This window comes from Schistocerca americana, chromosome 3 (genome assembly GCF_021461395.2).
Source record: "Schistocerca americana isolate TAMUIC-IGC-003095 chromosome 3, iqSchAmer2.1, whole genome shotgun sequence".
NCBI lineage: Eukaryota > Metazoa > Arthropoda > Insecta > Orthoptera > Acrididae > Schistocerca > Schistocerca americana.
In genome coordinates, this window is record NC_060121.1 from 368,238,674 (window position 1) to 368,266,058 (window position 27,385).

The following is a 27,385-nucleotide window of genomic DNA, read 5'->3' on the forward strand; positions in this document are numbered from 1 at the left end:
CCAGATGTGGGAGTCTTATTCATTTATGTTTCCTTAGCCATCCAAGTAAATGCAAGTCTCACGGAGTTTGAAGGGAGTCATTTTATTTTAGTTTTCTATAATTTTCAGAGCCTCTCTCTGTATTAGTGCTCGTCAGTTGCTCATTTGTTTAGATTAAGTATAAGTTTTGTATTCTCCATCTGACTTACATACTGAGACCCCAAATGTTCTGCGACTTCCCTATGGTTAGGCGACACTTAGATAATGAATTTCTGGGGTGTTTGGTTCAGTGTGAGGAGTTTCTATTGTGTGCAGTAGTCAAGCACAATTTTTGAAGGTATGAGAGTTGGTAACAAGTGTGAAAAGCAGATGTTTTTATAGTAGAGGTAATTGGTGCATAAGCTGTCGAGTCTTACTTCAACCTTTTCCATGTCTGTTAATTGAGTGGCTATTCATGATAATTGCGCTGTCCACTCGGTGTAGAAACATTTTGCATACCTTGCATTTAATTTCCACAGGCACTAAATCAGCTAAATGCACCCTGATATACGCCTTCTTTACAACGCGAAGAATGTAATTTTCAATATATTTACCTAATCTTTCGCTTTTCACAATATCTTAATGTCACTCGTTGGTAACGTCATTTTCCTTGTCTGCGTCTGACATGTATGTCCAATTTAAATCTGTTACTCTGATAACATTATCAATACTGTTTCTCGGAATATATGTCCTCCGTCGTTTCACAGGATGTCCTCCAGCTTACCTTCTGGTTAATAATGCTGTCTACAGGAAGTCATAAAAGTAGACATATATATTTAATATTTATTGATTAAAATTTATACACAATTAGCATTTTTCACATATCATTAAACCTAGGTTGATGATAAAATATAGAATGCACGATGACAATAAAATGGTTTATCCTTGGCTACGCTATTTTCATTTAACATTTAGAGGAATACCGTCTCACATAAGTTTGGTTGAATGAACTGAAGAATGAGCTCGTGCCTTTTTAACAGGTATAAATTACAATGATGGAACTCATGTCTAACCTGTAACATTCTACCCACAGATTGAAAGCACAAAAACCAAATGATTGGAGAACTTACGCTCCTGTACATGAAAGCGCAAGTTATTGACGAAGAATTCTTTGTTTGTCTGTATCCTTTGCTGACGCGACGAAAGCCCTGAACCTGATAAGCATGAAACAATCTTGAGTGGCATGAGTTACAAGATTCGTAGCTCAGTGGCTCGAACGACCATGATCTAACATTTCACTCGATGATATATACATATATAATCTGTTGACAATATACGAATGATTTGTAGGCTCTGGCCAAAAATACAAAACTATATGTAAACGCTTCTACCAAAAGTGATAACCCATTCTAAAATTTTACATTGAATCTGTTTTGTTTAGAATTAATCCCTCCTCCCTCCCCCCCCCCCCCCCCCCCGAATAGTAATTGCTACGACTTTCTTCTTCCTGTTAACTGGACTGAGGAAATCAGATTATAAGCTGTCAAAGAACAAGCTGCAATGCAGTTTCTTAGCTGGGGAATTTGATTTGCCTGTCTATACAGATCTTTGTAAAAATGTGGCAATGAGCTTGTTCATTCGGCTACCTTTAAATCAAATGTTATTAATATAAGGTGAAACGCAATAAAATATAATGCATTAGAAACTATATATCTATATGTATATACGCAGCAGGAATCGTTGTTATGGGTGTACTGATTTGGAGACAGCTAGCACATTTTCAAGTAAATTATTGTTAGTATTCAGCATAAAACTGCAAAGCACGGAGGCGACGAGCTTATTCAATCTTCCATTCAGGTTTATAAGTTCAACACAGTTCATTATCATCTATATTCACATGTGTTGCCCAAGATAAATTATAATTTTCTTTAACTCCTATTTCTTGCTGATATTCATGCTCCGGAAACATCGACGTGCATTGTCCTATTAGCAGTTTGTCATGATTATATAATATACAGTTTTACATAAACCTAGAAGAAATTATAGGAACATTGAGAACCACCATCAGTCGTACTGATAAAGACACAGAGTGCTGTGTTGTGGAGGCAGACGTGGTCTATAAGTTTTCTGCTCTTCTCGGCAATAATTATATACCTTTCTTAATGCTCATGTAGTCAGTTTTTTACGAAAAAATCATTCAGAATTAATGCTAGTGAAGCATAAGGGCCGTGGCGCTCTTAGCAAACTTTTTTGAATATTAATTAATTCACGACGTATTTCGAGACATGTTTAGAATCTGACTTTTAAAAGCATTTAGCTGATACGAAACTCAGTGTTCAAAACCAGATGTACAGTTTCGAAGTGAGATCATTTTTGCCTACCACATCACTAGAGTATTTCACACCGCTGCAGACCATTCCCTTGTGCAACTTGCACGCAAGCCAGCTACTGATCGCACCCATTTGCCGACCAACACACACTGCCGGACCTTATGCAGAGTTTAACTCCACTGTTAACTGATTTTGAGTACACCGTAAGTAAGGGCACTAGAAGTCACCGTGGCACTGTCACACGCACGTGCGTTCCCTACGAAGCCGTGCCCTGATTGTCCCGTGGCCGCCTCGGCGAGACAACGTAGCTAGAGCACGTGGTCTGGACCAGTGCTGCCGATATCACAGAAAAAATGTTATTGCGCCGCGTGGAGCGTTGAGCCGGCCTCATGAGCAGGCGCACTCGCAGTCCTCCGGCACGGGGTACGGAACCTTGAGCCACGTGCACCGGTACTTCTTGCGCCGCTTCTTGCGCCGTTCCACCTCCTTGCGCAGCCTCTCCGCCGTCCAGACTTTGTTCGTCTCCAGGGACTTGCGCAGCCTGGAACACACGAGACCGCACTGTCACTTCAACCGCTTCACACATTCAGAATCCTACTATGCCAGCGAGTATCGATACCTCGTTCACAAAAGGAAACGTTCATACAAAAACTATGTCCATATGAGTTACACTACTGGCCATTAAAATTGCTACACCAAGATGAAATGCAGATGATAAACGGGTATTCATTGGACAAATATATTATACTAGAACTGACATGTGATTACATTTTCACGCAATTTGGGTGCACAGATCCTGAGAAATCAGTAACCAGAACAACCACCTCTGGCCGTAATAACGGCCTTGATACGCCTGGGCATTGAGTCAAACAGAGCTCGTATGGCGTGTACAGGTACAGCTGCCCATGCAGCTTCAACACTATATCACAGTTCATCAAGAGTAGTGACTGACGTATTGTGACGCGCCAGTTGCTCGGCCACCACTGAGGCACGGGGCGTAATACATCTGAAATGTAACGTCTACTGTTCAAAGTGCCGTCAATGCAAACAAGAGGTGACCGAGACGTGTAACCAACGGCACCCCATACCATCACTCCGGGTGATTCGCCAGTATGGCGACGACGAATACACGCTTCCAATGTGCGTTCACCGCGATGTCGCCAAACACGGATGCGACCATCATGATACTGTAAACAGAACCTGGATTCATCCGAAAAAATTAAGTTTTGCCATTCGTGCACCCAGGTTCGTCATTGAGTACACCATCGCAGGCGCTCCTGTCTGTGATGAAGCGTCAAGGGTAACCGCAGCGATGGTCTCCGAGCTGATGGTCCATGCTGCTGCAAACGTCGTCGAACTGTTCGTGCAGATGGTTGTTGTCTTCCAAACGTCCCCATCTGTTGGCTCAGTGTTCGAGACGTGGCTGCACGATCCATTACAGTCATGCGGATAAGATGCCTGTCATCTCGACTGCTAGTAATACGAGGCCGTTGGGATCCAGCACGGCTTTCCGTATTACCTTCCTGAAGCCACCCGATTCCATATTCTGCTAACAGTCATTGGATCTCGCCCAACACGAGCAGTAATGTCGCGATACGATAAACAGCTATCGCGATAGGCTACAATCCGACCTTTATCAAAGTCGGAAACGTGATGGTATGCTTTTATCCTCCTTACACGAGGCATCACAACAACGTTTCACCAGGCAATGCCGGTCAACTGCTGTTTGTGTATGAGAAATCGGTTGGAAACATTCCTCATGTCAGCACTTTGTAGGTGTCGCCACCGGCGCCAACCTTGTGTGAATGCTCTGAAAAGCTATTTTGCATATTACAGCATCTTCTTCCTGTCGGTTAAATTTCGCGTCTGTAGCACGTCATCTTCGTGGTGTAGCAATTTTAATGGCCAGTAGTGTAATAATTTCACACATGAATTTTTATATCTCACCGTTTTCGGTGAAATATCTACACTAACGGCCGAAGACTAACAGTTTTCTACAGCAATTAGCGCAAAGAAAGTGTAAATTGTGATGAAAAAAGTTCGGAACATGAAAACGTGCTTACTTTAGTAAGTGAAGTGCGACCTCTAGCATTTGAACAGATGAGGGGAAACGCAGATGTCAGCCAAAAATTCCAATAACTATAAGTAATCACTTATTTACCCAATAAAGCAAAACGTGAACTATTTTACGATCTACAAATATCACGTCTCAAAACAAAACTGTGTCATGCTAGATTACGCTGTAAATTCCTTAACGGGGGTAGGACGTCAAACGGGCCGAGTTGGAGCAGGAGGGGCACCACAGGACATTTTAATTTCCACTGTCTATACTTTTACAAATAAATCCATAAAACTTTGTCAGCATGACCAGGTAGGATTCAGGATTCACACTCATAGCAGTGGAAGTGCAAAAACATAACAAAATAATTTTTTTTCGATATGAAATTTCATCATTTTTTCACTGAATCCTTCCTGGTCATGCTGACAAAGTTTTATGAAGTTACTTGTAAAAGTATAGACAGTGGAAATTAAAATGTCCTTTGGTGCCTCTCCTGCTCCAAGTCGGCCCGTTTGACGTCCTACCCCCCTTACAGTAAAAGGGGGGGGGGGAGAACCCGTCTGGAACAAATAAAATACACTACACCAAGAAAAGGCGTTTTTTTATTTAGAAAACGGAGGTTTTTAATGTTCATTACAGCCTATGTTTCAAAACATGTTGCCGCTAGGAGTGGCCGAGCGGTCTAGGCACCATGTCACGGACTGCGCGGCCCCTCCCGCCGGAGGTTCGAGTCCTCCCTCGGACATGGGTGTTTGTGTTGTTCTTAACATAAGTTAGTTTAAGTGGTGTGTAAAGCTAGAGACCGATGACCTCAGCAGTTTGATCCCTTAGAAATTTACACACATTTGAACATTTTTGAGAGCATATTCCATGCAGAAGACGACGGGTGATATTTAAAATATGATATAATATAGCAAAGAAAACAATGCTTTCGAAACACATGGTATGCTGCAGTCGAATATAACTAAACAACGTGTGTACGAGCTAGACCAGACTGAGGACAATATGCTCCTAAAGAAGACAACGAAGCCACCAAGACAGTCAGCCAAACAAACGCTTTATATCTTAGTGTGGTGTTATAACCTGCGATACACTCACTTCAAAATAATGATCAGCATTCTGTCCGAGGACACGTCGTTGAATATGCAACATCGAAGAGGGATACTACAACACGGACAGGGACAGCAATTACTACATCTCTTATGTGTGTAAATAGATTGTATGATATAAATACTTTGCAGCGACCGTTCATTTACAGTAATTTCTACACGGAGTCAAAATTAATTCAGCATTTCGGATCCGAATTTCACTAGCTAGTTTCCGTATTATTTTGTACATTTTTTTAATTTCTGCTGGTGGTTACTGCGCGAAATAAATCGCACAATTACGACCAAGTTATGAAGTTATGACAGCTCCTGACTTCTTCCGGGTAATACTTTCACTTCGGATTCGATACCTTACACAAATTAAAGTCAAACCATTAGCAATACGGTAATTCTTTAATTAGGCTACCACCTGGAGAGGAAGAGGAGGGGTTTAAGACCAGCGTGTTCGACGTCAGTGTGTAATAATCACTCACAGACGGCAGGTGACAAAACTAACAATGGAGGATATATAAAACGTGTCCGGGGAGCACGGTAAACAGTGCCGTCGTTGTTGCAACTCAGAAACTGATCTGACGGTCCAGAAAGGCCTTATCGGATTTTGAACCACTAAGTTCTTAATGCGTGCAGCCGTGGTTAAATTATACAGTGCATGGCAAAATGGTGCTATCCAAAACTGGCGCCACTGCAACTGCAGTGTCCCACGGGCTGTAGATGACAGGGGCGAAGGACGGGTGCGGAGATGTAAGGTCGAACAGAGGTGCAGCTGTTGAGCAATTGCCCCTCCAGATGAACCAAGAGGCTTCAAACAGTGTCTCCTCAAAGACCAAATGGCTCTGAGCACTATGGGACTTAACAGCTGTGGTCATCAGTCCCCTAGAACTTAGAACTACTTAAACCTAACTAACCTAAGGACATCACACACATCCATGCCCGAGGCAGGATTCGAACCTGCGACCGTAGCAGTCGCACGGTTCCGGACTGCGCGCCTAGAGCCGCGAGACCACCGCGGCCGGCACCTCAAAGACCGTTCAGCGAACGTTGCTGCGTATGGGTCTACGTAGCAGGCGCCGGATTCATGCACCGGGTGCAGCCTCCTGCTCATCGGAGACGAAAGCTGGAATTTGCACGCCCATACCGCGGTTAGACGTCCACTGAACGGCGACACGTGGTCTTTCCAGATGAATCACGTTTTATGCACCATCAGCGTGAAAAGTATGAAACCAAACATCCTGCAACAATCGGCCAGCTGGAAGAGGGAGAGGTATGGTCTGGGGAATGTTTTCGTGGCGTTCCCTGAGTAATATCGTCACTCTGGACGTCACAGCTGTTCAACAAAAGTATGCATCTGTCATTGGGATCGTATAGAGCCCTCCGTGCAGTTTATTCTTCCTCGGTACAGTCGCACCTACCAGCAGGACAACGCAACGTGTTACACAGCTCGTAGTGTGCATGCATGGTTCGAAGACGACCAGGACGAGTTTAAAGAACTCCTCTGGCCATCATATTCCCAGGATTTAAAGCGAATCGAGAACATGTGGAAACACCTCGTTCGGTCTGTTCGCGCCATGGATCCTCAGCCGAGAAAGCTACTGCAAGTGGCCACGGCGCTGGAGTCGGCAAGGTCCCACATTCCTGCCTGTACCTTCCAGAACCTTAATGACTCTCCTCCTACATGTCTAACGGCAGTCAGCGCTGTACAAGGTGGTAATTCAGGCTTTTTATAGGTCATCACATTAATGCGGCTGGAGAGTGTAACATATACTTTAATTAGCTCTCGTTTGTAAGAAGGCATTTACTGGCAGGTGTGAAAACTTCCGAACCACTGGTACAATGTGCCATTCACGCAAAATACTGTAATACACTCTTTGGAATTCTCAAGGTAGTACAGATAAAATTTACGGAGCGAAAGATTACCTATATAGTCTACAGAAACGACACCTCACTTATTACAATAAAAGGGCATGAAAAGGTGTCAGTAGTTGAAAAGGGAGTGATTCATATTTGTAGCTTATTCCAGATGCTTTTGTATTTGCACAGTAAACAGAAAATAAAGGAAATTAGGTAAGAATTGCAAAGGGACTTTAGTTCAGGGGAAAGAATTACAAGCCTTGCGAAATTGGGCTTCGGAAGATCGGTTGATCAGAATGGATAGTGCCTTGGAAAGATGTAAGATAGATATTATCAAAAGTGAAATAACGGCCAAGGAATGTACTTCAATTAAAACAGGCGATGCGATGAGGGGACGAGACAGTGACAGTAGTAGCCGAGCTCTACTTTTTGGGCAGAGATATAACATTCGCCGAAGCAGAGAAGATATAAAATACCGACTAACAAAAGCAAGAAAAATTTTTTTGAGAAAGAGAAATTTTCTATAAACAAATATAAATTTAAGTGTTAGGAAGTATTTTCTGAAAGTATTTATCTAGAGCGCATCCTTGTACGAAAGTGAAAGGGGTACGTTGAAGAGTTCTGACAAAATATGATGCTTTCAAACGGATGTAGATTGTAGTATTACAGTTAAGACGCCGAAATGATGTTTACTGCATCCAGTCTTCAGGTGCGTGTTTCGACGACAGCAAAAACAGTCCAGTTCAAACAACAAACTTAACAATAAATAAAGACTATAAATGAAATTATTCCCTGAAACAACGTTCTTTCTTACAGGCAATCAGTTTTGGAGCACTAACTCTCCATCTGCAGACATTTACCGGTAGAAAATTACTGCTATGTGACAAATTATGACACATAGGTCGGCTAACGACCCCAGCATAAATTCGCATAAGCAAACAACACTTGCCCACACTCAAATCTACGAGTGTGAGAAATTAGGCTTTTGAAAGTGGAAACCATCAAGAAACAGCATTGTGGCGGAGGTGAATTTTATTTACTGTGATTACCAACTGCCATTGACGGGCTACAAACAATTATGCTCATATGCTAATAAATCTAAATAGAGAAATGAAAAATAGTGTTAAATCGGTATTTGAACTGAATCTCCAGTTTACCGGAAGAAGTCACTTTTACTTTGCCTCCATTACCTTCCACTCTCCTTGCGCTCGCAGATTCAGTTCTTGGGAATATTTTTATATATTTATACATAATACCACAGTACCTCGAAGAGGAAAAATTGGGCCTCTTGAGAAATAAAGCTTCAGAACCAAAATCAAGCTCAATTATTCGACTCAAAATATAATAAATTATAAATCATTTGGTGCTAATTTTTAATGATTTTAAGCAGCGTGAGATTCACTTCCATTTGGAAAGTTGTATTGCTTAAATAAAAGCCAAAATAAGGCGATATGTGTGCCTTTACCGGTTTCTGGCCGAATTTTATTGATGAAGTCTTGTCAGGTTATCAGTTTAAGTCTCCATCTGAGGATAACAAATAGGAAACTTGTCGAAAAGTTGTCTTCAAGGCAACACTGTCACTGTCGAGAGGATTCCATCGGATGCTATGTTCTTTGTGTGGAAATATGATAAAAAACTTGAACTAATGTTTGGAATTTTGTGGTACTGTCGTCAAAAAAATATGACAAATTCTTACACAGGAGACGTCTTTGCGACACATTCATAATACGCGAAGTAACCAAGGACTGACCACTCTGCTTAGAAGTTGGAAATGCAATACCTGATGAAAACCATCCAGACACACTAAGTAATGTGGGACTGACCACTGTATATCTTGACAGGTGGATCTACCAGTGAAAAAGAAAGCGGAGAGTATTTACGTTGTCAGTAGAGAATCAGTAACAACAGAATGGGTCTGGGTGACTTCGAACGTTCAATAGTCATCGGACGTCAACTGAGCAACAAGTACATTAGAGACGTTTCAACCGTTCTAAAGCCGGCAGAGTCGACTGTAGGTGATGTGAGTGAAGTGGAAACGTGAAGAAACAACCACCGTCGAGTTTTGTGGAGAGTGGTTGTAAATAATCGCATAAAATCACCGGAACGTACCATTCGTGAGTTAAAGTCCTGTTAGTAGTACAGATAGTATGGCTGTGCGTAACCAGTTGAAAACAATGAGGTACAATGTTCGGATAGCTCCTCATAAGACACACGTCAGTAGTCAATTCTAAGCGACAATGTAGGTGGTGTAAATAAAAGAGCGACGCCACTGGATAGTGGATAACTGACAACGAGTGATTTAGGGTGATGAATCACTGTGGCTATCCGATGGAAGGATTTGGACTTGGCGAATGCCTGGAAAGCGTTATCTGTCTCATAAGTAGCACCAGCAGTGAAGCACGGGGAAGGTGGTGTTATGGTACGCGAATGTTTCTCGTGGATACGGTGAGTCCATTACTGCGCTTAATAATACGTTATATGTGGAAGGATATGAATATACACTCTAAGGGAAAAAACGCGCACCAAAAAGGAATTATCCGAATGGAACGAAAATCGGTAGATGTGATATACATTTACAGACAAACAAATGATTACGAATTCAGAAGAATTCTATGATGTATTGAAGAGAAAGAGTTTCACAAAGTCAGTAACGCGTTGGTCCGCCTCTGGTCCTTATGCAAGAAGTTATTCGGCTTGACACTGAGTAATGGAGTTGTTGGATGTCCTCCTGAGGGATATCGTGCCAAATTATGTCCAATGGGCGCGTTAGTTTGTCAAAATCTCGAGCTCGTTGGCGGGCCATCCCCACAGTGCTTCAAACAGTCTCAACTGGGTGAGGTCCAGCCATATTTCTGGCCAAGGCAACGTTTGGCAAGGATGGATACAAGCAGTAAAGACTCTTGCCATGTGTGGGCGGGCATTATCTTAAATGAAATATGAGCCCAGGATGATTTTCCATGAAGGGCAACAAAAGGGGGAGTAGAAAATCGTCGATGTTCCGATGTGGTAAGGGTGACTCGGATGGCAACCAAAGGACTCCTACAATGAAAAGAAGTATTACCCGAGACCTTCGCTCCTAGTTGTCGGACCGTATGATGGGCGACACTCAGGTGAGAATCCAAACTCTGTCCGCGACGTCTCCAGAAACGTCTTCGGTCTGGAATCTCAATTAATGGAGTAAGGTTGTCTTCAGTGATGAGTCCCACTTCGAACTGAGCCACGATGACCATCACATCTATCGATTTCTGTTAGTAGAGGAGTAATTTGGGTAGTGGGCCCTGTCATAAAGCAGCATCTGTGTAGTAATGGTTTGTGGTTAATAACATTCCAGAAACTGACTGTCTTGATCAGCGTTGCAACCTCAACGGCATGGAACATATCTGAGATAAGTTACACCTTCGACTTAATGACAGCCAGATTCTGCTTCTTCCTGTAGTCTCTTGCGCCGGTCAAACAAAGGCATGGGCTACAAAATAGGACTGGTCTTAACTTGATTCGGTATAGCTTCTCGCTGTACGGATGTCATCGCCAACAATTTCTTGCTAAACATACGACAGTTCAGGTGCAGTTGTATTTACGTATATTTGTGGAAATATTTGACTAAAGTCTGAAATAATATTGCATCCAAATCGTATTTTTTGGTATCTTATCATGGCCAAATTATAAACCAAGGCTCTTCCATTAAATAACGATTACCTTATAACATTACTTTCCTAAAATAATAAAGATTCGCATTTATATGAGTGTCACGAGAGAAACGAAGCAAAATAGCAGGACATTTAGTTAGTAAATTGTGTTTGTTTACAGAGATCAAAGTGAACCGGTATTGTAATTTTAAACATAACTTACATTATTCGAGAGGAAGCACTGCTTCATGAAAGGGTGTTCTCCGTATCTACACATATCTATATCTACACATACATTAAGAGCTAAAATCGCGTCTAGGTAGGACTTTGATTAGAGATTATCTTTGTTATGTTATTTTCTAGGGCAGCTACAAGGCAAAGACAATAGTTAGAAGTGTGAGCAGAATTATTTTACGCTCAGACTGCAATACCACAACTGTAGGTAAAATGTAATGAAAATGTTTTGTATTTAAAGGAGTACAGCTGATTTTTTTTTAAAGAACAACCATGGTCATTTTTATCCATGATTTGTTAAGCATTGTGGGAGGGGATGGGGTGGGTGGAAATCATCTTTTTGGAGCAGTCTGATCTGAAATTGTGACCCACGCCACAAACACTCCCGTCTAGTCCACCTTTCAGCCACGACTGGCGAGCGGACGGCCTAAACAGCAAGGCGAAGGACGCGCAGCAGTACTTCAGCAGTCTTCAACACACGTCGCTAGCAGCGACCGCACTAGTTTGTGCGTCTCTGTAACGTGCAACCAATTAGAGAGAAGTGTGGTATCACTTCGAGTGAACAGCCATTCAAGCAGAAGCCTGATATCACTCTGCATCAGAGATCTGCCTCAGATTGCTCTCAAATCACGCCGAGCTTGAGGAAGAACTGTAATGAGACGATACGAATCTAGCACGATGCTACTGTTACTCTGACTGCTAATTTATATTATAAGCCAGTACTAATGGAACAGAAAGAGAGAGAAAGGAGAGAGAGAGAGAGGGGGGGGGGCTGCAGACAGATACACGGGTACAAAGCTAAAGCTATGTATACCTAACTCTTTATATATTGTAAATAAGCACATTTAAGTTTTGTGTGTTCTTGAGTGTTCACTCATCTCTTTACACTGACAGAGAAAACTGTGTTGTGGACTTAGTTCTCAGTGAGGACAGTATTATATTCCTGTTTTACCAGAACTTGACTTGAAATTTAATGGTTCCCTGTAATAAAGAATGTCATTTACAGCTATAGCTGTAGCTATAGTGGAATTACAGTGGGAGCTGTCTCGTAAACACGTTAGTGGTAGCGTCTAAAGAATAACTGAGTCCGCCAAGGTTGTAAGAGAAATAAAAAGAATTTTCACAACGAGCATATACAAGATAAAATGTTAAAGAACAGAATTAAAGTTGCCCCAAAAACTGGTTTAATTTAAACAGAAACAAAAATGTTGAAAGTTATAGCTTTAGTATGAAAGAACATGGATTTATATTCATGAAATGCTTGTTAATGAAATGCAAAATACTTATTCGTACGAAATTACTCTAATTACTCTCTGGTAAAGAATCTCCAAACATATTTTAAGTTATAACGACAAAATCGCTTTCATTTAAATACCAGTGTCAACTTCACAAAAAAAAATCAGTTGGATATTTTCCAGACTGAGTGGATTAAGTAATACAACACTGTTTCGTAGACAGAATTAACGCCAGGTAATGGTCGCCGGTGCCGTATTTTACTAACAAGTGCGCAGCGAATTGTGATATTGTTTCCGCTCGGTGCAATAAAATCGCTAGCATGTGTGGTACGAGCGAAAGGAGAAACCAGCCAGAAATTTTTTAAATAATAACCAGCATTTAGGTCCCCTGATTTGTTTTTGTAACGTATCAAAGAAATATTTACAGCGATGGTGATACGTAGATTTTGCTTATCATTCACTTGCGAGTAATCCACATCCCCTGTGATGTGTTGGACAAACTAAACAAATAAAATAATGTAAGTCACTGAACATCTAATACGGTGACCTGTCACCATATCCAAGTTGCAGATTGCCTCCAAACGGCCTACAAAGGCTTCAACAGTTTGGTTTTCAGTATTTCATACAACTGTTGACCGAATTTTAAAATTTAAAAATACTGTCATAATCTGCTCAACAAGAGGGACAACCTGACGTTACAGGTGTAGAAAAATAAGAGAAGCATTACAAGTGGAAACTGTGTATACACCTTGAGGCGGCTTAACTCACTGCGTGCCGACACCCAGGCTGTGATCATCCAGTATTTTAGAATGAGATCCCTTAGCGACTTCCGACAAACCTAAAACATAATTTCAAAGATTTTCTAAACATTTTCTCGCTTACGTGCTCAACGTCAAATATTTAACACATTAAATCATTTATAATCGGATGTTTGAAGCTGTTTATACGTAGGATCTCGATTCCTTAAAGAATTGGGGTTTACTAGTCATGAGAAAACAGTGGCCCAATGAACGCTGTGCTTGCATTAACTTGCCCATCTCTGAAACCACTCTGTACGTTCTGGCCTGGCGTTTATAAGGCGGACTACTTGCCTATCCCTGGCAGTCAGTAGCGTTAACTCCTGTGAATGATGGTCGTAGCCGGCCGTAGTGGCAGAGCTGTTCTAGGCACTTCAATCAGGAACCGCGCGACCTCTACGGTCACAGGTTCGAATTCTGCCTCGGTCATGGATGTGTGTGATGTATTTAGGCTCGTTAGGTTTCAGTAGTTCTACGTTGTAGGGGACTGATGACCCTCAGATGTTACGTCCCATAGTGCTCAGAGCCATTTGAACCATTTGATGGTGGTAAATGTTTTCGAACGCTCGAGAATTTTGCCTCAAGTGTCGTACTTGAAGATGGAGAACTCTTCACCAATTTATACTAGCTACCGAAGTGATGCAGTGTAGGACACTGGACTCGTATTCCGGAGGACAGCTATTCAAAGCCCCGACCAACCGTCCAGATTTAGGGTTTCTGTGATTTCCTTAAGTACTTGAGATAAAAGACAGGATGATTCTTTGAAAGAGGGCACAGATGATTTCCTTCTCCACTCAATTTGAAGCTGGAACTTTAGCCACATTTGTCATACTCTCACTTAGAACAAGAAAGCAACTCACAGGACAGGTGACAGACTCAGAAAACAAGGACTGAAGAAAACCTACAGAACAGATAATTCAATATAGAGAAAACTAAAGACAATCAACACCAACACGGACAAATACAACAAATCTGATATTTATCGACTTATAGAGACTGCAGTTCAAATTACGCTGTGATGTCAAGAGGCTTGTAATACCGTAATGTCGTGTCGAAACCTCTTTTGTCCGACTTAGTGCAGCAGTCAGACGTGGCATGGACACAAGTCTTTGGAAGTCCCCCGCAGAAATATTGAGCCAAGCTTCCTCTATAGCTGTCCATATTTACGAAAGTGTTGTGCACGAAATGGCCTCTCGATTATGTCCCATAAATGCTCGGTGGGGTTCATGTCGGACTGTCTGGGTGGCTAAATCATTTGCTTAAATTGACCAGACTGTCCTTCATACCAGTCGCGAACAACTGTGGCCCAGTGGCATGACATCGTTGTTTAGAAACATCAAGGACATGAATGGCTGCAAATGGTCTCCAAGTAGCCGATACAACTATTTAAAGTCAATGATCGGTTCAGTTTTTACAGCGGACAGCGGGTCCATTCCATCTAAACACAGTCCGCACCATTGTGAAGGCACCACCAGCTTGCATGCGTTGTTGACAACCTGGGCCCACTGGAGCGGAACTGAAGAACGATGTCGCACTGTTAGCAAAGGCACTCGCTCGGGTCGTCTGCTGCCGTAGCCCCTTAACGCAAGATTACGCCGTACTGTCCTAAAGGATACGTTCGTGATTTCTGTGGTTCACGCAGCGTTGCTTGTCTGTTAGCAGTGACAACTCTACGCGAAAGGCACCGACGTCGGTTGTTAAGAGAAGGGTGTCGGTCATTGCGTTGTCCAAGGTGAGAGGTAATGCGTGATATCTAGTATTCTCGGCCCACTCTTGACACTGCGAATCTTGCGATATAGAATTCCCTAACGACTTCCACAGTGGAATGTCCCATGCGTCTAGCTACTCCGAGTTCAGAGTCTTAATTTCCGTCGTGCGTCCATAATTACGGCGGAAACTTTTTCCCATGAATCACTTATGTACAAATGACATCCCCGCCAATGCACTGCCTTTCATACCTTGTGTGCACGATACTACCGCCATCTGTATATGTGCACATCGGTATCTCACGACTTTTGTCACCTCAGTGTATATACAAGATGAAATTTCAGTATTAGGCTCACAGAACGCAGAAGAGCACTTAAAGGTGACAAGTGTCAGTTTACGTTCTCAAGACACCTTATTCATATGAACTACAGAACCCCACAAAATCTAATTACTGAGAAAAATGTCCGCCCCCGGTAGCTGAGTGGTCAGCGTGACGGAATGTCAATCCTAAGGGACCGGGTTCGATTCCCGGGTGGGTCGGAGATTTTCTCCGCTCAGGGACTGGGTGTTGTGTTGTCCTAATCATCATCATTCATCCCCATCGACGCGCAGGTCGCCGAAGTGGTGTCAAATCGAAAGACCTGCACCAGGCGAACGGTCTACCCGACTGGAGGCCCTAGCCACACGACACTTCATTTCATTTCACTGAGAAAAATTACCAAATAAGGAAAGCCGTAGTAGAAGGAGAAGAAATAATAAATGAATACACAGCTCTCTGCTGTGCAACTCTGTTCTCGGCCCTCGAAGGACTGTCGAAGGACCAAACCCATAACCACACACGTACAGACACACAAACACACAAAACGTGTTCAAATGTGTGTGAGTTCTTAAAGTACCAAACTGTTCGCCATCATATTTTTGTATCTTATAAACAGTGACACAGTGGAGGTTAAAAAGCACAGTTTCATAGTGAAGATAATGGTGAAACCAGAAAAAGTTGTGGAGACATATTGGATACATAGACATAAACACGCACACATACAGACACCCAGTCTTTCCCATAACGAAAAAGATGTTAATCACAATTCTAACATTGCGAGTGGTAAATTTTCGGTGTAAATAATTTTTTCAAATGAATTTCTCTATAGGTACACAAATGACAAATTGTGAATCAAAAACAGCCATATCGCAAAATTCCTCAAGCAATAAAAACCGCAGTATGTGATAAGAAGCTACGCATAACATATTCTGCATGTTTTCAAATTTGTGGAACTGAAATTCCATATGTGAGAGAGAGTGTTGTACCTTGATACACTTTCCACATTTCAGCCTCTAGCCCTATAAGAAAATTTTCGTTTACTGTATGTGTGCTGCAGTCTTTTTGTGAAATTACAAAAATTACTCCGGTAAAGGATGGACTTTACAAATGTGAAAAGTTGTTCCAAGGTAAACAATGGCCATGTATGTAGGAACAAGCATTCTGTTCAAATTTAAAAGTGTTGGGATCTAGAAAATCTTGTGAAAACTGTCTTTAACTGTATATATGTTACAATATTACTTTACTATATACGGGGGTTGGACAGAAATATGGAAACACTCCGAGATATGCATGTCTGAACATAAAGGCAGCTGCCAGCCAAACCAGCAGGTTGCAATACTGTATCTGACCATAAACGGCACCTGTGCAACGTCCTCAATACGTATCAGTCTTGATCATAACAGCGTTTGTGTAGTTGTGAGCGCATTATGTCGCAGCTTGGAGTTACTTTTATGGTAGGTGCTTCCGTAAACGAGATAGTGGAAGTGTTCGATGTTTAAAAGAGGCCCCTTATCGAAGATTTATACCATAAGCAGGGAAAGTGAAAAAACACCATCCGCTAAGTGGTAACGCATAGGGATGTGCTTGTTGAGTGATCGTGACGGACGGCCATTGAAAAGGATTGTGTCGAAAAATAATAGAACTACAGCTGCGAAAGTCACTGAATAACTGAATGTGAGGACCAAAACTATACGAAAACAGCTCCATATGCAGGAAATTGGAGGGTGAGCTGGAATTTCATAATCAATCACCAGTGACACAAATACTCGTAACAAGATAAAGTGGTGCCGCAGCTATAAAACCTGGACTTTGGAGCAAGCGAAGAGAATCATTTCTTTGGGTGAGTCATGTTGCACTCTGTTTCCAACTTCTGGTCGAGTTTATGTCCCGATCGTGAAACATGACGGGGGTTGATTTGGGCAACCATATCGTGGTGCTCTATCGGCGCCATGGTTGTTCCGGAAGAGCGCATTACCGCCAAAAAAATTGTTATCATTTTGGTGACTGAAGAAAAGATCGCACGCCAAGATTGCTAAAAAAGCATTTCGGTCATCCAATGAAATTCTTTCTTAGCGATGTTGGCTTGTGAAGTTTTCTTCACTTGCCATTCACTGCAAATCGTCACTAGGCTGAGTAGGTCAGGAGTATACAGCGATTACTTTAGCTGATCACGTTCATCACGTGGTACGATGTTTGTTACCAAGTGATGACGCTGTATTCGAAGACGACAGGGCCCTTGCTCACACAGCTCGCCACGTCATGGTCCGGTGTGCTGAGCACGAGGATAAGTTGTGGTGCCCCTGTCTGTGACAATCACCAGTTTGTGTCAGTGAGCCATTGTGGTCACTTTGCTGAGAAGGGTGCGTGATAGCGATAACCATACATTATCAACACCTGAACTTGTAAGAGGTCCATGACTAGGGGATTTATTGCTAGCAAACTCGAGCAGATGTAATTTCGATGAATTGCTCACGCGCTGCCTGCGATATGTAAGCTATAATAGAATCGCTGATCAGAGAGCAGTGTCGGCTGCAGTAGGAGCTGTGTCGGCAGTAGTGGTGGTAGCTCGCAGTCGGGCGGTTGGGCCGGTCGTGCCCGAGCGATGTAAGGTAAAAGCAGCCGCGGCATATCTAATTTCTTACAACTAAATTTGTACTATTGTTACATCAAGTCCGATGTAAATGTTTTTAAAAATCTTTTAATAATAATCTTTTTATTAAAATTTACTTTTTGACAATCATTCGTCTGAATTAAAAAGAATTTACTAATTTCTGCAATCCATGGTCATTCCGATTATCGTAAAGAAAAATCAATTGTTTCTTTTTATACATGACAAATCTAGCGGCCAGCATAGGACTGGGCTGTGGCAGAAAAATTTACTATAGGATGAGATATATACACGCTATCCGGCGGCTTCATTGAGGTAAGAATTTTAAACTTGTTCAGAATGATTTTTCAGGGCCATGACGCAGCACTGCTGACGTCCAAAATTTACCAGTTTAAATTCACAGTCAGTTAATTGTTGAAAGTTCATATGTGAGCCACAATTTTCATTGGGAGGTTAGTCACGTTACTGTTGTGAGGTTACGGAATAACAAACTGTTGGAAGGTTACACTAAATGTGACCGTTATAATTTCATATATAATTTTATACATATTTTTTATGTAGGGAGGTTACACTTGTCGACAACCGGCCAGGATGGTTTTTTTTTTTTGGGGGGGGGGGGGGGGATTTCTGAGAAGTAGTCAGTTATACACTCCTGGAAATGGAAAAAAGAACACATTGACACCGGTGTGTCAGACCCACCATACTTGCTCCGGACACTGCGAGAGGGCTGTACAAGCAATGATCACACGCACGGCACAGCGGACACACCAGGAACCGCGGTGTTGGCCGTCGAATGGCGCTAGCTGCGCAGCATTCGTGCACCGCCGCCGTCAGTGTCAGCCAGTTTGCCGTGGCATACGGAGCTCCATCGCAGTCTTTAACACTGGTAGCATGCCGCGACAGCGTGGACGTGAACCGTATATGCAGTTGACGGACTTTGAGCGAGGGCGTATAGTGGGCATGCGGGAGGCCGGGTGGACGTACCGCCGAATTGCTCAACACGTGGGGCGTGAGGTCTCCACAGTACATCGATGTTGTCGCCAGTGGTCGGCGGAAGGTGCACGTGCCCGTCGACCTGGGACCGGACCGCAGCGACGCACGGATGCACGCCAAGACCGTAGGATCCTATGCAGTGCCGTAGGGGACCGCACCGCCACTTCCCAGCAAATTAGGGACACTGTTGCTCCTGGGGTATCAGCGAGGACCATTCGCAACCGTCTCCATGAAGCTGGGCTACGGTCCCGCACACCGTTAGGCCGTCTTCCGCTCACGCCCCAACATCGTGCAGCACGCCTCCAGTGGTGTCGCGACAGGCGTGAATGGAGGGACGAATGGAGACGTGTCGTCTTCAGCGATGAGAGTCGCTTCTGCCTTGGTGCCAATGATGGTCGTATGCGTGTTTGGTGCCGCGCAGGTGAGCGCCACAATCAGGACTGCATACGACCGAGGCACACAGGGCCAACACCCGGCATCATGGTGTGGGGAGCGATCTCCTACACTAGCCGTACACCACTGGTGATCGTCGAGGGGACACTGAATAGTGCACGGTACATCCAAACCGTAATCGAACCCATCATTCTACCATTCCTAGACCGACAAGGGAACTTGCTGTTCCAACAGGACACTGCACGTCCGCATGTATCCCGTGCCACCCAACGTGCTCTAGAAGGTGTAAGTCAACTACCCTGGCCAGCAAGATCTCCGGATCTGTCCCCCATTGAGCATGTTTGCGACTGGATGAAGCGTCGCCTCACGCGGTCTGCACGTCCAGCACGAACGCTGGTCCAACTGAGGCGCCAGGTGGAAATGGCATGGCAAGCCGTTCCACAGGACTACATCCAGCATCTCTACGATCGTCTCCATGGGAGAATAGCAGCCTGCATTGCTGCGAAAGGTGGATATACACTGTACTAGTGCCGACATTGTGCATGCTCTGTTGCCTGTGTCTATGTGCCTGTGGTTCTGTCAGTGTGATCATGTGATGTATCTGACCCCAGGAATGTGTCAATAAAGTTTCCCCTTCCTGGGACAATGAATTCACGGTGTTCTTATTTCAATTTCCAGGAGTGTATATCTGCTCCTACAAGAAATTTTTTCTGGCACAGCCCAGTGCAGTGCTGGTCGCTAGATTTGTCATGTATATATATATAAAAAAAAGAAACTGATGTTTCTTTACGATAATCGGGATCACAATGGATTGAAGAAATTAGTAAATTCTTTAAATTAGGATGAGTGATTGTCAAAAAGTTAATTTATAAGAAAGATTATTATTAAAAGATTTTTTTGAAAACATTTACATGGGACTTGATACAACAATAGTACAAATTTAGTTGTAACAAATTAGATATTCGCGGGGCTGTTTTTAACCTTATACTGCATCGATCAGGCACGACCGGCCTAACCGCCCGACTACAAGCTACCACTACTACTGCCGACACTGCTCCTACTGCAGCCGACATTGCTCTCTGATCAGCGATTCTATTATAGCTTACATATCGCAGGCAGCGCCTGAGCAATCCATCGAAATTACGTCTGCTCGAATGCGCTAGCTTTAAATTGCTTAGTCGTGGATCTCTTACAAACTTGTCAGTATTTTTCAGGAAGAATGGGATAAGATTTCCTCGAAAACCGTACAGGAGAGATGAGTGGAAGCTGTTTTGAACGTCTGCGAGTTTTCCTACACCGTATTGTGTTATCGGTGTTTCCACACTTCTGTGCACTCTCCGTGTAACGCAGAGCGGCGCCGCGCACCTGCAGTGCCAGCGCAGGATGTGCAGGTTGCGCGCGACGCCCGGCTTGCAGGTCATGCCGGGCGGCCAGGAGCAGGCGCGGCGCGCGGCGCTCGCGTTGCCCTGCAGCGCCGCCCCCAGCGCCGCCGCCGCCGCCCCCGCCGCGCCCTCGCCGCCGGAGTCCCCGGAGTGCCGGTCCGGCGCCAGCGCGTCCTCGCCGACGGTGTCGCCGTCGTCGTCCTCGTCGACGAGCAGCCCGTCGAGGATGCGCGGCGCGCGGCTCTCGGATGAGTCGGCGCCGCCTCCCGCGCCGCCCCCGGCACCGCCCGCCTGCGAGTCGCCGCAGAGGCCGCGCCGCACCCAGCGCGGCCAGAACTCGATGCCCAGGTCGCTCCAGGCGAATGAGATGGGGCAGGAGGCGCGCGCCACCAGCCACGCGCGCAGCGCCGGACGCAGCTCCGCCGGCAGAGACTCGGGCAGCGGCAGCTGGTCGGCCAGGCGGCGCAGCTGCGACACCGACGGCCGCTCCTCCTCGCGCTGCAGTCCAACAACACACCACAAGCTGACTCACTTCACCGGATCTGGCAACCGTCACATGACAAAACTATGTACTAAATCACAATTTTCTTTATTATTGTTGGGTTGGTTGGGTTGTTTTTGGGGAAGGAGACCAGACAGCGAGGTCATCGGTCTCATCGGTTTAGGGTAGGATGGGGAAGGAAGTCGGCCGTGCCCTTTCAAAGGAACCATCCCGGCATTTGCCTGGAGCGATTTAGGGAAATCACGGAAAACCTAAATCAGGATGGCTTGACGCGGGATTGAACCGTCGTCCTCCAGAATGCGAGTCCAGTGTCTAACCACTGCGCCAACTATTGTTTTCTAGGAAAGGTAAAGGCACCAAAGAGGCAATTTTGACGTTCCTGATGATAATGGAAGCAAGACCAACGAAAAATCAAGACGCGTTCATAGAATTTGTCAACCTGGAAAAAGAGTTCCACAGAGTAAAGTGGTACAAGATGTTCGCAATTCTGACAAATATAGAGGTAAGCTATAGGGAGAGACGAATAATATACAACATATACAAGAACCAAGAGGGAATAATAAGAGTCGAAACCACTAACCAAGTGCTCCGATTAAAAAGCATGTAAGATAGGTTCAAATGGTTCAAATGGCTCTGAGCACTATGGGACTTAACAGCTGTGGTCATCAGTCCCCTAGAACCTAGAACTACTTGAACCTAACTAACCTAAGGACATCACACACATCCATGCCCGAGGCAGGATTCGAACCTGCGACCGTAGCAGTCGCGCGGTTCCGGACTGCGCGCCTAGAACCGCGAGACCACCGCGGCCGGCTGTAAGATAGGGACGTAGTCTTTCGCCCCTACTTTTATCTGTACATCGAAGAAGTAATGATGGAAATAAAAGGAGGTTCAGGTGAAAGGATATCAATGATACGATTCGCTGATGACATTGCTATCCTGAGTGAAAGTAAAGAAGATTTACATGACCTGAAACTTCCTGGCAGATTAGAACTGTGTGTCGGACCGAGACTCGAGATCGGGACCTTTGCCATTCACGGGCAAGTGCTCTACCAACTGATCTACCGAAGCACGACTCACGAGCCGTCCTCACAGCTTTAGTTCCGCCAGTACCTCGACTACTACCTTCCAAACTTCACAGAAGGCCTCCTGCATACCTTGCAGAACTAGCACTCCTGGAAGAAAGGATATTGCGGAGACGTGGCTTAGTTGAAGGTAGGAGACGAGGTACTGGCGGAATTAAAGGTTTGTGTACGCGTCGTGAGTCATGCTTAGGTAGCTCAGTTGGTAGAGCGCTTGCCCGCGAAAGGAAAAGGCCCCGAGTTCGAGTTTCGGTCCGGGACACAGTTTTAATCTGCCAGGAAGTTTCATATCAGCGTACACTCCGCTCCAGGATGAAAATATCATTCTGGATCTACATAATCTGCTGAATGGAATGAACAGTCTAATGAGTACAGAAAATGGATTGAGAAATAGTCGAATAAAGACGAAAATAATGAAAAGTAGCAGAAATGAGAACAGCGAGAAACTTAACATCAGAATTGATAGTCACGATGGAGATCAAGTAAAGGAATTCTACTATTAGGCAGCAAAATAACCAATGACGGACGTAGCAAGGAGGACGTCAATAGCAGACCAGCAATGGCGAAAGTGCATTCCTGTGCAAGAGAAGACTAATAGTATTAAATGGTGGTTAGTGTTTAACGTCCCGTCGACAACGAGGTCATTAGAGACGGAGCGCAAGCTCGGGTTAGGGAAGGACTGGGAAGGAAATCGGCCGTGCCCTTTCAAAGGAACCATCCCGGCATTTGCCTGAAACGATTTAGGGAAATCACGGAAAACCTAAATCAGGATGGCTGGAGGCGGGATTGAACCGTCGTCCTCCCGAAAATAGTATTAAACATAGGCCTTGACTTGAGGAGGAAATTTGTGAGAATATACGTCTGCAGCACAGCATTGTATAGTAGTGAAACAAGGACTGTGGGAAATCCGGAACAGACGAGTATCGAAGCATTGAGATGTGGTGCTACACACGATAGCTGCATATTAGGTGGACTGATAAAGTAAGGAGGTTATGCGCAGAATCGGAGAGGAAAGGAATATGAGGATAAACACTGACGAGGAGAAAGGACGGGATTACAGGGCATCTTTTAAGACATGAGGGAATGACTTCCATGGTACTAGAGGGAGGTGTAGAGGGTAACAACTGTAGAGGAAGACAGAGACTGGAATAAATCCAGCAAATAATTGAGGACGTAGGTTGCAAGTGCTACTGTGAGATGAAGAGGTTGGCACAGGAGAAGAATTCGCGTCGGGCTGCATCAAACCAGTCAGAAGACTGAACACTAAAAAAATAAAAGACAAAGGTGGTTTCCATCTCACCATCCATAACCATCCCATCATCCATATTACGAAGGGGAGGCCACGATGTTCGAATCACCGATTTACTTCAAACTTTGTATCCTTTTAATAGTCCATTAGGAGAACGTAATGTGTATGCAGTAAGGCGTACTACTTAGGCGATTTCGAGACATTTGCAAGAAAAGTATTAGGCGTCACTGATGTACCGGTGAGTTGCGACCCTGAGCACGGGATGATGGCGATCGTGTGGTTAGCGTTCATGCTCCGTAATCGGTGCATCCAATGGGGGTCGTCTTATTTTTTTATTTGATATATTTTTCAACCATAGACATATTATTTCGTGCATATTATATTTGAAGGGTAACATGGTGAAAACACATCACTGTATCTTTCATCGAGTTTCCAGAGTTATTTCACTGTTAACTAATTTTCACTATTACAACAAGTATTATGCAACTTTTATTTTTTTTAGGCGAGTCAAAACTTTATCAAGCGCCTTCAGAATCGATCATATTTGATTGACAACGAATGAGAATTTGCCTCTCATGAAGATACTATTAAAATATATTAAATCGAAAATAGCCAAGTTTCGGCACCGATATTTACGAAGATGCTGGGTTACTTGCGGTTTGCATACAAATTGTCGGAAGAAAGAGAAAAGGCTTTTTTTTTTTTTTTCAAAATGTCAACGAGCTTTTTTTTTCTGCTTTGAAACTCTGAAGATTCCTTTTGGATGCGGGAAAATTGCATTCGTTAGATGTGCTGGATAATATGTTTTCCGTGCCTGTGTGATAAATAACATCGTGCAACTTGTAAAGTCGCAAGCACAACCAACAATTATCGTATATCATGCGCGTATTCTGGCAAATTGTAACTCATTGCATTATTGAAGTTATTTGCACTTTTATTTGTAATGTTCGACTTGTCCTTGAAATCTATAACTACAGTTCTAAGCGTCTAGGTCCAAAACAGTTCTCGATACCCAACCCGACTGCTGGTATAAAGGATTTCAGCAATCACAACAGGCATTTATTTCAGGAAAACTTCATGCGTTTGGTCGTTCGATAGTTATAAATATAGTTGTTGCGACAGCAAAAATTAGCGAACAATCAAATAAGGATGGAAATTAGGTAAAAGTTCATGCAAATCCACTTGTCTTGCCGTCACGTTAACTTCCAAATCTAGTCTAATATGCATGAAATCTGCAAAATACTAACGCGAATTCTTTACAGACGAATGGAAAAAGTAGTAGAAGCTGACCTCGGGGAAGATTAGTTTGGATTCCGTAGAAATATTGGAACACGTGAGGCAATACTGACCCTGCGACTTATCTTAGAAAATAGATTAAGGAAAGGCAAACCTACGTTTCTAGCATTTGTAGACTTAGAGAAAGCTTTTGACAATGTTGACTGGAATACTCTCTTTCAAATTCTGAAGGTGGCAGGGGTAAAATACAGGCAGCGAAAGGCTATTTACAATTTGTACAGAAACCAGATGGCAGTTATAAGAGTCGAATGACATGGGACATAAAAGGGAAGCAGTGGTCGGGAAGGGAGTGAGACAGGGTTGTAGTCTCTCCCCGATGTTATTCAATCTGTATATTGAGCAAGCTATTTACAATTTGTACAGAAACCAGATGGCAGTTATAAGAGTCGAATGACATGGGACATAAAAGGGAAGCAGTGGTCGGGAAGGGAGTGAGACAGGGTTGTAGTCTCTCCCCGATGTTATTCAATCTGTATATTGAGCAAGCAGTGAAGGAAAAAAAAAAAGAAAAATTCGGAGTAGGTATTAACATCCATGGAGAAGAAATAAAAACTTTGAGGTTCGCCGATGACATTGTAATTCTGTCAGAGACAGCAAAGGACTTGGAAGAGCAGTTGAACGGAATGGATAGTGTCTTGAAAGGAGGATATAAGATGAACATCAACAAAAGCAAAACGAGGATAATGGAATGTAGTCGAATTAAGTCGGGTGATGCTGAGGGAATTAGATTAGGAAATGAGACACTTAAAGTAGTAAAGGAGTTTTGCTATTTGGGGAGCAAAATAACGGATGATGGTCGAAGTAGAGAGGGTATAAAATGTAGACTGGCAATGGCAAGGAAAGCATTTCTGAAGAAGTTTGCTAACATCGAGTATAGATTTAAGTGTCAGGAAGTCGTTTCTGAAAGTATTTGTATGGAGTGTAGCCATGTATGGAAGTGAAACATGGACGATAAATACTGTGGACAAGAAGAGAATAGAAGCTTTTGAAATGTGGTGCTACAGAGGAATGCTGAAGATTAGATGGGTAGATCACATAACTAATGAGGAGGTATTGAATAGGATTGGGGAGAAGAGAAATTTGTGGCACAATTAGACTAGAAGAAGGGATCGGTTGGTAGGACATGTTCTGAGGCATCAAGGGATCACCAATTTAGTATTGGAGGGCAGCGTGGAGGGTAAAAATCGTAGAGGGATACCAAGAGACGAATACACTAAGCATATTCAGAAGGATGTAGGCTGCAGTAGTTACTGGGAGATGAAGAAGCTTGCACAGGATAGAGTAGCATGGAGAGCTGCAACAAACCAGTCTCAGGACTGAGGACCACAACAACATGTATGAAATAATATGACTAGCGTTGATAAAAATATATCCAAAAAAAGAGAGAGATGAGCCGGACTCGATCCTGCTGTCCATCGATTACGGAGTTTGAACCCTAACGATGTGACCGCTGCCATCTCGTGCTCAGCTTTGCAACTCACCGGTACATCGCTGGTGGCAAAGCTTCTCTTGCGATTTTCTCGAAATCGCCAAAGTAGTACGCCTTATTGCTTGCACGTTGTGTTGTCCTAATGAACTACTAAAAGTGTACAAAGCTTGAAGTAAATCCGTGACCCCCTGTAAGATACTTAAAGTATCTTTCACAAAACTTCCACTGAAAACTAACCTGTTGTCTCTATTTACTAATCATTATAACCCCCTAACAGCTTTCTACAAATCCATCTCAATAACTTCACCTCCTGATGTAATCCATCTATCATGAAGACCACAATAACGTAACAGCCGTTCTTCCAGCAGATACATTTTACTCATATAAAATGACTGTGATAAAGAAAACTGTGTCCTTACAGTATGTACGAAAGCCAAGAACGACAGCAAGACAAGGAAAGAAATGCTTGGACACAAGAAGGAGTGTGGCAGGGATGCAGTCTTAGCACTACTGTTCAACATTCACATCGAAGAAAACAAAATAAATTGAAAAGCGTATTAGAAATCAAAATCAAAAGATATCAATAATAAGATTCGCTAATAACATTGCTATAATCAGTGACAATGAAGAAGAGTTGCAGAACATTTTCAATGAAATCAACAGTCTAATGATTACAGAAAATGGGTGGACCGAAGAAAGACGAATGTAAAGAGCAGTAGAACAAACGAGACTGATGATGGAACTTAATATCAAATTGTTCACATATTAGGTAAAGGACAAGGATTCGGGCCAACTTGGGAACAAATAATGCGTGATGGACGAAGCATCAGTGACATACAAAATACAAAAAGACAAGCTAGGAACAAAGTTCAGGCTAAAAATCTATACCAACATGTCTTAATTTTAGGAGGACATTACTGGGAATATATGTCTGGAACATTGCACTGTTTTGGGATGAATTATGGACTACGGCAAAACCGGAAAAGAAGAGAATCTAAGTGTCTGTGGTGCGGTGTTACAGGGACATGCTAAAACTTAAGTGAAGTGGTAAGAAATGAGGAATGTTTCCGCAGAAACATTGAGAAAAGAAATATTTGGAAGACACTGACAATAAGAAGCTGCAGGACGACAGGACGTACGTTAAGTCTTCTGCGAATAATTTATATGGAGGAAGGTGTAGAGGGCGAAAACTGTAGGGTAAGGCAGAGATTCGAATATATCCAACAAACAAT

At 43.4% G+C, this 27,385-nt stretch overlaps 1 protein-coding gene across 1 annotated transcript in view; it reads right to left on the reverse strand.

The window, feature by feature from the left end:
- Positions 1 to 781: 781 nt before the first annotated feature.
- LOC124606089 overlaps positions 782 to 27,385 on the reverse strand; it is a 235,059-nt gene continuing 208,455 nt past the window's right edge. Inside the window, exons 5-6 of the mRNA XM_047138054.1 lie at positions 20,579 to 21,093; positions 782 to 2,829 (exon numbers count right to left, since the gene is read on the reverse strand). Of these exons, the coding sequence (XP_046994010.1) occupies positions 2,676 to 2,829; positions 20,579 to 21,093 (669 nt within the window). The 3' untranslated portion in view covers positions 782 to 2,675. The remainder of the gene's footprint in view (positions 2,830 to 20,578; positions 21,094 to 27,385) is intronic.